This window comes from Mixophyes fleayi, chromosome 3 (genome assembly GCF_038048845.1).
Source record: "Mixophyes fleayi isolate aMixFle1 chromosome 3, aMixFle1.hap1, whole genome shotgun sequence".
Classification (NCBI taxonomy): domain Eukaryota; kingdom Metazoa; phylum Chordata; class Amphibia; order Anura; family Limnodynastidae; genus Mixophyes; species Mixophyes fleayi.
The window spans coordinates 90,850,384-90,867,269 of record NC_134404.1 but is presented as its reverse complement, the minus strand read 5'-3'; the positions used below and the strand labels follow the sequence as shown (position 1 = coordinate 90,867,269).

Here is a 16,886-nt window from a genome sequence, read left to right as displayed (position 1 = left end):
ATGAGAATCACCTGTCTGCAGGCTGGGGACAGTATCTACTGTATGCCAGGCTCGCCTCTACAGCTTACAGTTGGCTAATGTGGAGATTGGCAACATGAGTGTTTGTTAATAAATTTGTGTTTGTGATGAATTTTAGTGCTGTTTGTATTTGAGACCACTCATCCCTTAAAGGTTATAAAAAGCTCCACATGTCTACCATTGTGATCATCATAGCGCCACTGATTCTGTACAAAGAACTCGCATCAGTCCCTGCAACCATTGGGGCTTAGTCTAAATTCCCTAACACACACACACACACACACACACACACACACACACACACACACACACACACACACACACACACACACACACACACACACACTTGCTAGCAGCCAATTAACCTACCAGTATGTTTTTGGGGTGTGGGAGGAAACTCACGCAAACACTGGGAGAACATATAAACTACTCACATATAATGTCTTGGTCGGAAATTGAACTGGCTTACAGCACTGGGGTCATGAGAAGTACTAACCACTTAGCCACGGTGCTACCATTGTATGTAGAGAGCCTATTTTCTAGGTGCATAAGTTGCAATAGTACTAATTTATATAGAGTTGGAAATTAAATGACTTATTTTAGGTTTGATCCAGCGGTGTGGTGATCAATGCAAAAAAGATTCTCAGACCCACAAAAAAAAAAAAATGACTTGGGATGGTTGTCATGCATGGATGAACCACCTTCCAATTGCCACATGCCAGTGATTTCAGAGTGGCTTGTGTACATGTTGCGTATTAATATTTCGATCCTTCAGACCCAGTACAAGAGTGACTATTGCAACCTATGCTTAGTACTAAGGAGGCTTGCAGTTGTATTTCTGTATAATTTAACAATTAGTTTAGCCACTAGTGCTAGGTCTGGACTTACAACTGCTCAATTGTAGATGAGTAATAAATTTTTTTTTACATTCAAGCCCATCCTTTGTAATAAGTGTAACCATATATTTCCAGCATTACTCTGGAAGTAAGAGAAAGATCTTGCTTGTCAGAGAAGCACTGGATAATCAAATTGAATCCAATGTTTATCATTGCGGAGTGTTGGCATTTTTCTGTGAATTTGCCTCACATCTTGGAAATTGTCCGTTTTGGCAAATATATTGGTGGTCACATTGGATGAGGTCTGGCCTTCAGGCGGAGGAGATGGATTACTTGTGGCATCAATGTGACCTGTTTGATTTTGGTTGTCTTCTGGTCAAACATAACCAATAAAGATCTAATCACTTTTGTCTGATTGTTATAGTGTTTGACCAGCTGCAACAGCCTGTGCTCTTACCACAGCCACCTCTTTCCATGTTACACGTCTACAAAGCAGACATTTGTAGAAGAGCAGTTCCATTACAATAAGTCTCTACACTCCATATATAAGGTGACTCCATCATCCTCTGAGTGAGCTCATCATTGCAGCTTCTAAATATGTACCATACCAGGACCTATATTGTCATGTAAAGCCTAAGAAACATTTTTCAAAGTAAAAAGGGGTGGGGTCAGGGTCACATGACAAACCTTGGGAGGGAGCTAGACCAGGAAGAATGGCTCTGCCACATGACCAGAAGCTTCTCAACACAAGAGCATTTACTGAACTCTTACAGATGAAGTGGAATTCTTTTACCACTTCCAGACCCCATAAATGTGGAACCATAATAATGTCTAATTATTGACTGATAAATAAGTGTATTGATATTGTTGGTAGTATTTGCTTTTTGACCTGCATCAAACTGGCAGTTGAAAATACATTAATACATTGCCCATGCTGCAGTGTGTAGATGGAGGAGAGGTCCCTTAATAGCACTTTGGGAAGGGATGCCGTGTTTTTTCTTACACATCCACTGTGTATGAAATCAATCTTTGAGCATTTAATCAAGTATTCCAACAACCTACAAAACCAGCAGGGTGAAACATCACATCAATGTCCAACCTACAGAAGCACTGTTAATTTAACGCTTTACGGCACTTTAAACTGTTTGCCACTGCCTTTTGTTCCTGCTCCACTTCATTGTTCTCTGCAGTCCTTCCTTTGTTTCTTGTCTTACTCTGCTTTGTCAGCCCATATCTAACTCGACCACTTCTGGCCCCCGTTGCTGCCTTCACCTCGGCGCTAATTGCCCTTACCCTCTTGTCTCTTCTCATTCCCAGTTCCCCCTGTCTCTCACCATGCCGCCCCGCTCCTTTCCTATACCCATCCTCTCCCCTAGCCCCTTTTTCTCGCCCAACTCTCACTGCTCCACCCCTCACCCTCCCCCTCGCTCAATCAACCCTGATCATATCTGCATCTCCCCTCTTCCCTCCCTCCCTTTCTCTTGTGCCCTCTGGAACTCCAGGTCCATCTGCAACAAACTTTACTCCATCCATGACCTCTTCATCTCCAACTCTCTTAATCTTCTTGCCATCACTGAACCCTGGCTTACTTCTTCTGATACCGTTTCACCCGCTGCTCTCTCCTACGGGGGCCTATCCTTCACCCACTCCACCAGACCAGACGAGCGTCCAGGAGGCGGAGTGGGACTCCTCTATCCCCTAACTGCACTTTTCGTGTCATTCCTACATTACCGTCCCTCTCTTTCTCCTCCTTTTGAAGTACACTCCATCCGTCTCTTCTTCCCCATCCACCTCCGTGTCTCCGTCATCTACCGTCCCCCAGGCCCCTCCTCCCTTTTCCTTGACAACTTCGCTGCCTGGCACCCCCACTACCTTTCCTCTGACCTTCCCTCCATCATACTTGGCGACTTTAATATCCCTATTGACAACTGTTCTGACCCTGCCACCATTAAACTTCTTGCCCTTTCCTCCTCCCTAGACCTTACTCAGTGGACCTCTTCCCCCACCCACTGTCTTGGTCACTCCCTTGACCTTGTCTTCTCTCATCTCTGTGATCTCTCTGACTTCTCCAACTCTCCCTTTCCACTATCTGACCACCACCTCCTCTCCTTCACTCTGTCCTCCTCCCCTGCCTCGCCCAAAGCCACCCTCACTAGATGTAACCTGGATGCTATTGATCCCACCTCCTTATCCTCTCGAAACTCTCCTTTCACCCCTTCCCTCCCTGGCCTGTCCCGACCAGGGCTCCTCTCTCTACAATCACTCCCTCACCACTGCCCTGGACGCTGTTGCCTCGGCCTCTTCTATCCGCCGACGCCGCATTATTCCCCAACCCTGGCACTCAAAACTCACCCGCTTCCTCCAAAGATGCTCTCGCACTGTTGAACGCCTCTGGAGGAAATCTTGCTCTCTGGCTGACCCTCCACTTTAAATTCATACTCTCCTGTTTCTCCTCTGCCCTCTCCCTCGCCCTATCTCTCTTCTCCCCTATGCCTCCAAATTACTTGCGCGGATTGTCTGCAGCCGCCTAACCAGGCACCTCGTGGACAATTCCCTCCTTGACCCTCTCCAATCTGGCTACCGCCCCCTCCATTCTACCGAAACTGCCCTGGCCAAGGTTACTAATGATTTCCTAGCAACCAAATCCAAGGGTCACTTCTCCGTACTCATCCTCCTTGACCTCTCTGCAGTCTGCTGCAAACTCGTCTCTTTCTCGGCCTCTCTGGTTCTGTACATGCCTGGTTTGCCTCATATCTCGCTAATCGCTCCTTCTCTGTATCCACGTCTGGTTCTGCCTCCTCCCCCTACCCTCAGGACTCTGTTCTTGGCCCTCTACTCTTTTCGCTCTACACTTCCTCCCATGGTGCTCTCATCTCCTCCTTCGGTCTCCAGTATCACCTTTTATGCTGACGACATTCAACCCTATATCTCCTCTTCTGATCTTTCCTCCACCCTCCTCGCTCGGGTATCCGACTGCCTCTCCGCCATCTCCTCCTGGATGTCCGAGCGCTTTCTCAATCAATATCTCTAAAACTGAACTCATTGTCTTTCCTCCGCCCAGACTCCCATCCCATGATGACGTCTCTATTGTCGTCAACAACGCCACCATCTCTTGTCACCCAACTTCGCTGCCTGGGTGTCAGCCTCGACTCCTCTCTTTTGCCCCCCACATTCATTCCATTGCCCAAGCCTGTCGCTTCCAACTACGCAACATCGCCCGCATCCATCCTTTTCTCTCTCAGGATGCCACCAAAACTATCATCCATGCACTCATCATCTCCCGCCTTGATTATTGTAACCTCCTCACTGGCCTCCCACATTCCCATCTCTCCCCCCCTCCGCTCTATACTCAATGCAGCCGCAAGACTCATCTTCCTCTCACGCCGCTCCTCCTCTGCCTCGCCTTACACTGGCTCCCCTTCCCCTACAGAATCCTTTTCAAACTCCTCACCACCACTTACAAGGCTCTCTTCAACTCTACTGCCCCTTATATCTCTAACCTCCTCTCCATTCACACTCCTGCCAGTTCCCTGCGCTCGGCCAACGACCGCCACCTCCCCTCCATTCTCGTCACCTCTTCCCACTCCAGAATCCAAGACTTTTCCCGTGCAGCCCCCCTTCTCTGGAACGACCTCCCTCGTTCCATCCGTCTCTCTCCTACTCTGTGCTCCTTCAAACGTGCACTCAAAACTCACCTCTTCCTCAATGCCTACCAACCATCTACTTAACCCCCATCTCCTCCCTTTGCTTGTCCTCCCTTCTCTTCCCTTGCCTCAACTAGCTCCTCTTGTGCCTGGTCTGTTTACCCTCCCTTAGGATGTAAGCTCGTATGAGCAGGGCCCCCTCCCCTCCTGTCTCCATACCTGTTCTTCCACTCCGTCTTTACTGCATATGACTGGCCGGAGTTTCTGAAGTATTGGTACTTTTTGTTCATTGTGCTGTATGGTTTCACCCTGTATAGTCTACTGTTAGTACTGTGTGCGGTGCTGCGGATACCTAACAAATAAATGATAACTGCACTGGAAGTTTGAGTTTATGCGCTCACGAGGGAGGTCAGGACAAATGTCACTATTTAGCACCATCTGTTTCACCAGGAAAAATGTTTAGGTTGTGTGGTATCAGTATATCACCTATATACATTCCTTGTGTTGCTATGATGATCAGTGCTTGAGCAGTGTTCAGTTACACAGTTACCAGTCACATATGGCACCAACACGCAGGCTGACTGTTCAGAACGGACTAATCTTGTCATGAAATAATCAGTGGTTGGGAGCAAGGAATTTAATTGGGAGGACCATGTCATTGTCAAATTTCATGGAGTAGGTTAGAAAAATGTGTCTTGTCTATGTTAGCTTGTCACAGATTAACATTATCTTCTGCACACATACTGGAATTTGGGACCAGCTATAAGCCTACCAGTAGCTGTGTGTCATGGTTCGTTGCAGCACAGAGCTGGTGTCTATACAGAGAGCTATACTTTACCACAGCAACCACAGACTATACAGCCTGTAACCTATACACAGAGCCATTGGGTGGGCTTAACCAATATGTCAGTGAGGCACTTCATGGCCAGTATTTATCAGGTTGTTTCCTAGTTATTCAGTCAGATTATTGGTTTAGTCCACAAAATGACTTTTTTCCTGTGTGCAGGTGACCTATATAATTGAGGAATATATAGGAGTCATGGTAATGGTATTGCTAGTGAGTGGTGGTAAATATTTATGGAAATGTGATCCAACATGCAGTTAGCAGTGAGGGACTGCCCTGAACCAGCTACCATGGATCCATGACATATTTCCCCATGATACTCAAGGATGAGGGCAAAGGGTATATATCCCTTCTAATACATAATCATGTTCCTTTACATTCTATAGATGTTAGTATCAATCAACACTGACCAAGGAGATTGACATTTACAGCCTGCACAAACTGCCCACATAAGTCCCTGTCCTGTTGGGATATGGTTAATTATTCTGGTCAAGTGATCACTAAGCTTTGAGATTAATATAATTAAATACAAGCAAATATTGATATTAAAACTAAACACTCACTATCAAATAAAAAAAAAAAAAAAAAAAAAAGGTAAAAACAAAAAACAAAGTGGTCGATTTATCAAACCTAGAACGTAAAAGTGGAGGTGTTGCTCATAGAAAACAATCAGATCTGGCTACCATTTATCTAACACATTCTAGAAAATGATAGCTAGATTCTGGTTTCTATGGGCAACACCTCCACTTTTCATCTTTGGAAGGTTTGATTAGATTAATCTATTTCTAAGACGTGTACCCACATTTATTTGCACAGTTCCACTATATTGTCCCAAAATTCAATTGTCTGCTCAATGTGTTGTTTTTTTTTCACTTTTAAATTCAAAGATACCACAAACTTAATTTGACAGCACACACTATCATTATGCCAACACTGGATGTTGTAACAATGCAGTATTGATTTATAGCAATAATGCAGATTATACTAAAATATACAGCAATTCTATTTTTCTCACCATTGTTTCAACAGTCATCTCAGTCTCGCATTACTAATTACACACTCCATGGTATAATTTGAAATATAAAAACAGAGTGCTTATTTGTGTATGGAGAAAAATCAGCAACTCTTGTTTTTTTTTCCTCTTAAATTGCTTAATGGTTTATGGATTCACATGATCTGCAATTGCTTTAAATATATACACAAGGTACCATTAGTGTACAAGGAAAACTGGATGATCCTACCACTTTATGATAGCTCGCTCACAATAGTTACTTTAACAGCATTTAGTCCAGAAAGAGTGACAGCATTGAACAGCTACTTTAAAATCCAAAGCAATTATTGATTCCAAAGTCAGCGCATCATGTTGCTTGTCAAAGAATGCCCTTCAATGTACAGCACCCACCACCTTTAAACCGGTTTCATTGTATACATAAACCTCTGCTGTCAACAGCAAACCAGATTTTACGAATACATATAACTTCATATCAGGATTAAGGGGACTACTTTTACAGGATATCCAAAAAGACATAACGGAGGCCCATTGTCTAGACTGGTGGTGGGCAACAGGCGACCCTCCGAGCTTTCACCACCTGAGGGGTCCCAGCTCCCTCCTGCATGATTTGTTATTGCGTGCAACACTTCTTTAAAATGAAATTGGATATGTTATTACCGGTGGTAGTCTTTAAAGCGATGCTCTGAAGACCGACAAGACATACCCAGACATGATTACACCGAAGCGGTCATCTCCGACAGACTGTTCATACCGACTGCTTGAAAAAGACACTTGAAAGAATTCTGATCGATAAAGATCCCGGCCGGATCCAATGACGTCACTTTGAAGGGCGACTATTATACGTGCTGTTAAGGTGGTCATTTAAGGAGGCCCCGACTGTACAATGTGCTTTACAAAGTCTTGTACATTGTACAGTTATGGCCAAAAGTTTTGAGAATGACAAGCATTGTTTGTCACAAAGTTTGCTGCTTCAGTGTTTTTAGACGTTTTAGTCAGATGTTGCTTTGGTATACTGAAGTAAAATTAAAAGCATTTTGACATTTAAGTTTATGCAAAGAGACAATATTTTCAGTGTTGACCCTTCTTTTTGAAGACCTCTGCAATTCGCCCTGGCATGCCACCAATCAACTTCTGAGCCACATACTGATTGATGGCCTCCCATTCTTGTCTAATCAATGCTTGGAGTTTGTGGGTTTTTGTTTGTCCACCTGCCACTTGAGGATTGAGCACAAGTTCTTAATGGGATTAAGGGGTCAGGGGAGTTTCCTTGCCATAAACCCAAAATTTTGATGTTTTGATCCCCGAGCCATGTACTTATCACTTTTGCCTTATTGCAAGGTGCTCCATCATGCCGGAAAAGGCATTGCTCGTCACCAAACTGTTCTTGGATGGTTGGGAGAAGTTGCTCTTGGAGGTTGTTTTGGTACCATTTTTTATTCATGGTTGTGTTCTTAGGCAAAACTGTGAGAGTGAGCCCACTCCCTTGGCTGAGAAGCAACCCCACACATGAATGGTCTCCGGATGCTTTACTGTTGGCATGACACAGGACTGATGGTAGCGCTCACCTTTCCTTCTCTGGACAAGCCTTTTTCCAGATGCCCCAAACAATCTGAAAGGGGATTCATCAGAGAAAATGACTTTCCCCCAGTCCTCAGCAGTTCAATCCCTGTACCTTTTGCAGAATATCAGTCTGTCACTGATGTTTTTCCTGGAGAGAAGTGGCTTCTTTGCTGGCCTTCTTGACACCAGGCCATCCTCCAAAAGTCTTCACCTCAATGTGCATGCAGATGCACCCACACCTGCCTGCTACCATTCCTGAGCAAGGTGGTGCTGCTGATCCCGCAGCTGAAATCAACTTTAGGAGACGGTCCTGGTGCTTGCTGGACGTTCTTGGGTGCCCTGAAGCCTTCTTCACAACTATTGAACCTCTCTCCTTGAAGTTCTTGATGATCCGATAAATGGTTAATTTAGGTGCAATCTTACTAGCAGCAATATCCTTGCCTGTGAAGCCCTTTTTGTGCAAAGCAATGATGACTGCACGTGTTTCCTTGCAGATAACCATGATTAACAGAGGAAGAACAATAATTTTAAGCACCACCCTCTTTTTAAAGCTTCCAGTCTGTTATTCTAACTCAATCAGTATGACAGAGTGATCTCTAGTCTTGCCCTCGTCAACTCTCTCCCCTGTGTTAACGAGAGAATCACTGACCTGATGTCAGCTGGTCCTTTTGTGGCAGGGCTGAAATGCAGTAGAAATGTTGTTTTTGGGATAAAGTTCATTGTCATGGCAAAGAGGGACTTTGATCAGATGAATTGCAATTAATTTCACTCATGACATTCTGGAGTACATGCAAATTGCTATCATAACAACGGAGGCAGCAGACTGAAAAATATTTGTGTCATTCTCAAAACTTTTAGCCATGACTGTACAGGCGGTGCCTCTTTCTATTATTCGTGCTGTTAAGGTGGTAATGTAATCACCCTTCAAAGTGACGTCATGTATGTCTTGTCGGTCTTTAGAGCACCACTTTAACGTACCCAACCCGTTATTACAGATCGGTGTCTTTTTCTAAGATTAAGGGTAACTATTAAAAGGATAAACTTTCCAAAAGGGAGGACATAGCCACTATAACTGTGAGAGTCATTTGGTAACTATTTGCAATCTTTGAAGTCTGCCCAAATAGCTTCTGTAAACATCTTATTTTCTGATTATTGCAGAGTATTTTAACTCACAAATACTGAATTGATGAGTTTTGGTTGAATGTCTTGTGGCATGGATGCCAAACCACATATGAACGTCACACAAACCAGATTGGCTTTTTAATAAAATGGATAGGCTTTTGCCAAGATTTGCCTTGGTTATTAAAAGTGCTCACATAAAAAGTTGGTAATTATGTGTTATAAAGTATTTTTTTTTATCCTCAAGTCTGTGAATCACACCACTCACATAAGAAAGGGAGACAGTATTAGTTACAGAACGGAAGACTGATCTTCTAAAGCATGGACAGCAATCGCTACATATGGAACGTGGAACGAATTACAAACATTCAGTCGCATAAACGCATGGCCCATAACAATGTTACACAATGACAACAAAAGCACTGATTTTCTGCAATTTACCACAGTCATTCAAATGGACAGACAGACAAAGTATTCCAGCTCCAGTCAGGTGGGAAATCAGATTTTATTTTCAGTCTTGACTATATGTGATATAAAAATTGTTAATTTTACACAAGTATATTTACTTCCTACATTGATACAATAATGTTTATATCTTCATAGTACAGTGGATAGGTACATGTATTGTATAAGCTCTTGCCCATAGTGCATATATCCAGAAGAAGATATACAAAGTTGAAAACCATAAAATATACTCTACCGGAGAGGTTCTTCGACAGTTCGAACAAAATACTTTTTTTTCTTTTTGTAAGCGTTACCTTCTACTTCTTGCTGTAATAGCAAATCTCTACGCTGCATTATAAATAATTAAAATATCATTACGGTTTTTCTTTAAACAGCGATTTGCTGTAGTGGCACCATGGACTTCTAGTGTAAACCAGCACTTTACCCAGAAAACGGTGAATTAGTTTTGTGAATCGTGCACAGACGTCTCCACCGGGTCACATGTGCGATCTCTCACCAGCATGTAACAAAGTAAAGCATACTGTCTTCTGCATACCTAGTTTAAAGCAGTCTTTGTAAGTACAAGTCGAATGTGCATAGCAAAGTGTTTACATTTAAATACTGCACCACTAATCTGCCTTTATGAGGGGAGGAGATTAGGAGCCCATTAGAAGTGAAGGTGCAGATAGAAAAAAACAAAAACAAAAATACCCCCAAAAACCATGCAAATAATCATGGGTCACGTCCAAGTTTTGTCCAGAGAATTACTAAAGCTTTTGTTATCTAGCAGCTTTACATATGTATTTCTTTTTAATTAGCAGTGCAGCCTCAGCAGCTAATAGTAGGCAGCAATTAGTCCATTGCTAGAGACTTTTTTTGTACAATTAAAAAAAAATAGGCCTAAGGTATTGTCTAGCATCATAAATGACTGACAAGCAAGTAGCAATTCTTCTCATCAATGTTTTTCGAAACCACAAGTGATGCCAACGAATGATCACACAGTGTTCCTATCCCTGGTTTCTCGTTCCATGTTGTGCTGCAGCTGGACCACTACACTCTCTGTATTGTGCTCCTCATCACTGCTGTCACTGTCGTCTGCATCATCATCCTCACCGCCATCATCCTCGTCAGATGAGGATTCTATGATGCTCTGCTGTGAGCGGGATTCGGACATGGCCCCAAATGACTGAGTGCTGGCAGAAGCAACGGGTCGGAGCAATGGTGTATTCTCGGAAGCCTCGTTTTCTTCCTGGCTGCTGTCTGAATCCGAATCGGAATCTCCTTGGGATGGAACGACCTTCTGTTTGCAAACAGGACAAGTCTTCTTCGTTTTGGTTAACCATGGGTCAACACACTTGCAGTGATAGGCTGTTCAGAAAAAAGAAATATAGATTATGTATTTGTAAAAATTACTTTTATTATTAGCAACAAATATTCAAAACTGCATAAAGGGTAATGGGTGGGTCTATCTGGCAACAAACTTCCATGTTTGAGGACATAAAAGGAAGGAAACTGCATTGGAAGCTAGCCGGGTTTAAAAAAATAAAATAAACAAAAATACAAATGAATAAAATATGAGTCCCCTTATTACAACATTGCATATTAAGTGCTTTGTGAAATATGTTAAATGCAAAGAAAATGCTATACAGCTGGCTGCACACTATTGTTCTTGGTTATCAGCCAATACAGATATAAAAAAAATAAATCTGTATACACACAAACATTATCCATGACATATACGTCTATATCTAGATCTCTGCTTCTAGAAAAGCACACTGGAATTGTATTATCCTTACCATGTGAGCAGGGCAATATCCGTAGCTTATCCCCTTCCTCATATTCATCCAGGCAGACAGCACACACATCATACTCATCCCCTGTAATTCAGATCACATTTTCATTTTATTATTCAACCACTAATTCAATTAGCTATCCATTAGCAACATAACACGAGTTAACCAAAATGCGACAAAGCAAGTCAATTTCAACGGCACGAAGAAAGAAAAAAAGAAGATCTTCTACATGGCTAGTGTCACAGGGGCTAAATATAGACTACTGCCAGGACTAAGCTGTCTTTGTTACATACTTTCTTCCTGATTCATTACAGATGGTAGAGTAGAATTCATACAGCATCTAAATATTTACACATCTGAAAGCTGCTCGCCATCAGGAAGTGTTCTAGTGACCCTCACTTTACCGTACAAGGAGAAGTGGAGTTCTCTGGCTGCTCTGGACCAGTACTTATTTCTAGACCTCATGGAGGGCCTATAATTTCACATGTATTTCTCCATTACCTAGCTTGAATATAATGTAAATGTTCTTTGCAAGTTATACTTTTTGGTTATCATCCAAGCTGTGTATAGCGAAAAAAAAAAAAAGCTGTCTCAGAAATATATATTACTAGTAGCTCTCTTGAAGGCAACTTTTTCTATCAGGACTCTGCTCCTGGCTCTCTTCTTTTCTCCCTGCAGACCTCTTCTCTTGCGGAACTAATTTGTTCATTCAGCCTCCAGTACCACCTCTATGCTGATGACACCCAAATCCACTTCTCCTCCCCTGACCTCTCCCCCTTCTGTAACCAAATATCTCTGCTATCTCCACATAGATTATCCCAAAGCTACTGACAGCTCAACATGTCCAATGCAGAGCTGATCATCTCCCTTTCCCAAAAGACCCTCTCATATCTTCCTCACGTTAATAACACCACAATTTCCTCAGTCCCCCTAGCCCACTGTATTGATGTCACACTTGTCACACTTTATTCCTCACATCAAGTTTCTCTCTCCCAGTCTTCCCGCCTCCACCTTAGAAATATTGCCAGAATGTGCCCTTTTCTTACCCAAGATGCTACCAAAACGCTTACCCACTCCCTCCTTGACTACTGCATCCTCCTCCTATCTGATGTTCTTCAAACCTATCTACCACCGCTTCAACCCATCTTAAATGCTACAGTTGGACTAATCTAACTCTCCTGACACTCCACATCACCTGCACTATCTTGTAAATCTCTACCCTGGCTCCGTCCTCCACAATTCAAATCAAATTACTCACCCATACTTACAAAGCCCTCACAGAAACACAAATCCTTCATACATTTTAAATGTCATCTCAAAATACCCCCTGTTAGATCTACATCTGACCTGCACCTTGCCTCTGATAACCTCCCCATTCCTGCTTGCAAGACTTCTTATGTGCAGCTACCCATATATGGAATTCCATATCACACCCAATCAGATGCTCCCACAGCCTTCATATCTTTAAATACTCTCTGAAAACCCATTACCTTATTAGAGCACCCTCACAATTGTCCCAATCTACACTCTGAGTCACACTCACTTTTATTGTTTCAGATGTGCCCTCTTCCAAATAGGATGTAAGCATGAGTAGGACCCTTTGTGCCCTTTGCTTTCAGGTGTGCATTTATTTTGTCTACCTTGTCCCTGTTTCATGAATGTTCTGTTTCCCCACTGTCAGGTGCTACGGAGTACTGTGGCACCTTACAAATCAACGACAATAACTCTCATTTTATGTTAAGCTGTCCTTTAAAATAAGGTGTCCAACTTTGTTAAAAACAAAAACCACACACATACACACCCACCCTTCCCTCCCACCGTTTAGTAAAGCTGTGTGGTCCTCCTGTGTCTGCAGGTACTGTATGCATTACTGCCAGAATCTGCCCAGACTCTCAGACCATTTCCATCTCCAAGCACCAACCATGTTCAGAGGCCTGAAATTCAGTAACCCCCGGGATGCCATGGGAAGGACACACAAACCTCCACAAAAAATCCCAAAGGGTGGACTATGCCCTTTAAATAACATTTCCTGGTTATTTAAAACAGATGATGTCTTGAGGTGGTTTTTGAACAGCAATTAATTAGTTACTGAGGGTACAAGGGATCTTATTTTGAAGACATATGTTGAGAAGCATACATTTCCCTTATTGTCAATACTGAATTAAAATACATGAATTAAAATCTGAAGGCAGAAGTTAATATGGGCCTGACAAAAGCAGGTTTAGCACTACTGAGAGTTTTGCAGGTGTTAATGAATAACATTATTTACACATTTCCAGATATTACATCTCTACATTAAAAAACAAAAAAAACTAAATAAAAAGCTGCAGCAACAGGCGTGGGGGGCGGGGGGAAGAATGCTGGTGAACAGCCAAACTCTGCAGCCAAAATCTAACAAAACTACTGCTCCTAAGTAAATTACAAGTAAGACATTGAAATAGTTTCCTTATACGTAAAACAACAAATCACAGACTTAATATAGCACAAGTTGTACTTAATCTTTCACTATACTTCATTTTCCTACCTTTCTTAAACTTATGAATTGCCAGTTTTTTTAGCTGATCTTTGCGCAGTCTGTTCCTCCTCGCTCTGTGTCGATCCTGCACAAACTTGGTGATCTAAATTTGAATAGGGTAAAAAGATAAATAAAAAAAAAAAATGTACAAGATACAGATAAAGAGGGTTTTATATAAAATCAGAAAAAGATTAAACTTGTAGTATGATAAAAATCCATTAATGACTAAAATGGTTATCATGACATACCCGAAACATCACAATATAAACGTACTGTTTAGGGGCAATATACACCCTATTGTAGACAGCATGGACGACTTATCAGCATATACAAAAGACACAAATTCAACAGACTCAATCACAGAACTCCAAATTCTGAATATCGAAATGATGATGCTACTATTCACCAAGTACCAGTAGTACTGTACCCTGTATTGGTTTAATAGTGATGCCATTATTCATAATTGGTGATTAGTATTCATTAGTAATAATATCTAACTACCGTACATTATAAAATGTGATCTATTGCGAAGTTATCATTACATTGCTCTCACTGGAGTATCAGGAGGTTATTTAAGTTGTGCTATCGATTCTTAGGAACACTATTAATATATATTTATTGCAAGGAATTACACTTACTATACTTAAAATAAGGATAACTGAAATTGAGGAACTTCATAACATCTACATAACACTGTGGTCTGGAGTACATTTCATTTTCTTGAGAAACAGCACAATACTATTTAACAGTCATCATCTTCATGTCAGGTAAGAATTAATAAACCTTTACTTAACACTGTTAAGTTAATCATAATTGCTATGTGGTTAAAATAAAATCATCTATTATCTAGGATGAACAGGCTATAAAATGAATGTACGGAACGTGTATACACACACACGAAACAGTGTATAATAATCCATAGTTATGACGCACCATTCACTGTAATAAACTCTGCTTCATACACAGCAACCAACACTACATACCATACTAGGAATTTCCATAAACAAAGGACTAAAGTATATGAATACAATGGAACGGTTGTATGTTCAAGTTATTTTTATTTAACCCCTATATGAGCAACTGTGTTTCACACTTTCAATAAAGGGCGACGAGACCTCTCCTACGTTCCACTATTCTCAACATTTAAACAGATCAATTTGGTAGTTCCTTATAGATCTTTTACATAGCCTAATACAGCTGGATATCAGAGACCACCTGCTTCAAGTCTTCTCTGTAACCCTCCCACTGCTAGCCTTCTAACTCTATGCAATGTCATATGATTAGATCACAGGGCCCTCCATTTTAATGTGGAAGCACCTAGTACTTCTGTATTATAGCACAATACAGAGATCACTTTGATCCTGAAGCTAGAAAGCAAACAATATTGTGTCAGCGCTCCCCCGACTGCCTGCAACAGCGGCCAGTGCTCCCCCGAACCCACGACTGCCTGCAACAGCGGCCAGTGCTCCCCCGAACCCACGACTGCCTGCAACAGCGGCCAGTGCTCCCCCGAACCCACGACTGCCTGCAACAGCGGCCAGTGCTCCTCCGAACCCACGACTGCCTGCAACAGCGGCCAGTGCTCTCCCTAACCCACGACTGCCTGCAACAGCGGCCAGTGCTCTCCCTAACCCACGACTGCCTGCAACAGCGGCCAGTGCTCCCCCGAACCCACGACTGCCTGCAACAGCGGCCAGTGCTCCCCCGAACCCACGACTGCCTGCAACAGTGTCCAGCGCTCCCCGCCCCTCGGGTGCCATGTTTCCTACATAGATTGTAGTATGCATCTGTAGCAGACATTTACAAGTGTCTATAAGGAGATTTATGAAATATTAATATTGCTATAATTTTTTTAAAAAAGGTTTTATTGTGGCACAAAAAGTTACTTTTCCACAGTCCCAGTGCAAAAAAATAAATAATTTCATGGGAAGATGCATATAACCTCTATGCATATGCATTCATAACACTTCTTATTCCTTTTAATAGCTCATTTATTTCAATGCTGTGTCCAGCATACGGAAATGAATGCTGAAGCTAATAAATAAATCTCCCTGTCCCCAAAACTGTTCAAGCGCTCCAGCACTAAACAGCCTCTTCCCAAATAAACAAGGGTTCAACAATCATTGCATCTCCCTGTCCTAGTGCAGGCTGGTCGGTGTGAGGCTGGAGTCTACTGTGAAGTCTGACAGGATGTTTATTTACAGTCGGAGGTCAACAAGTTAAGGTTATGGGCACTAAACTTACATTTGGCTTAGCAAAAAATGACTTGAAAAACTAGTAAATTCCACATTCTGCCAATTATGAACGCTATGCACTATCTAGCCCAGATCAACTTACTGGATCTGACACTGGCTTTCATTTAGACTTCGCTTGTAGCCACTTGGCACTTTCTGACTACCAGTTCTTAACCTTTCAGATCCCCCACAATGAATCTTTCAGATCCCCCACACTGAACCTCCTGGGGTTGTGATAAAATAGGGGGAGCACAGGTGGAGAACCAGTGATTTTACAGCATGGGCATTTGTAATAATGTACTGTACACCTATTTTTTTTTATATAAATCAGGATTATCCAAAGTAAAGTAGAACTGTGACACACACACACACACACACACACACACACACACACACACACACACACACACAGCCTCAGTGATAACACTGGCTCACGAATAATGGTTCAGATCACAAAATGGCTACTTCCACTGTATGCGACAAAAGCGAACCCAAGTACAGACATCCAATGGTTATACATTTAATTTTACTGAATGGAAGCATGAGTTTGAGCTGTAATACCTACCATAAATATGACAATGAGCACCAGACAAATCCCAACTATAATTAGGAATGGTATCAAGTAGTACTCCAAAGGGAGGGTGACTTCAGGGATTAACACAAGATATGCACTACGCAAAAAGAATAGCAAAGAATGTCATTGGTTAGAAGTAGAATGTTACACACATCAAGTACAGTTTCTACACAAAGGAATGCATGAACTCCTGAAGATATTTACCTGCGCCAACAGCCCAGGTAAGTTGGGCTTTAAAACCTGAATCTGATCACCACAAAAGGTGGGAGTAAATGTCATATAGGGTTATTTGT

General features: G+C 42.2%; 1 protein-coding gene across 2 annotated transcripts in view; it reads right to left on the bottom strand.

The window, feature by feature from the left end:
• Positions 1–9,519: 9,519 nt before the first annotated feature.
• The window catches only part of RNF13 (ring finger protein 13), a 57,074-nt gene continuing 49,707 nt past the window's right edge, over positions 9,520–16,886 (bottom strand). For both annotated transcript variants that reach the window (XM_075201957.1, XM_075201956.1), the window contains 4 exons: positions 16,585–16,690; positions 13,795–13,888; positions 11,274–11,354; positions 9,520–10,845 (listed from right to left, as the gene is read on the bottom strand). In XM_075201957.1, coding sequence (XP_075058058.1) covers positions 10,472–10,845; positions 11,274–11,354; positions 13,795–13,888; positions 16,585–16,690 — 655 coding nt within the window. In that variant the 3' untranslated portion in view covers positions 9,520–10,471. The remainder of the gene's footprint in view (positions 10,846–11,273; positions 11,355–13,794; positions 13,889–16,584; positions 16,691–16,886) is intronic.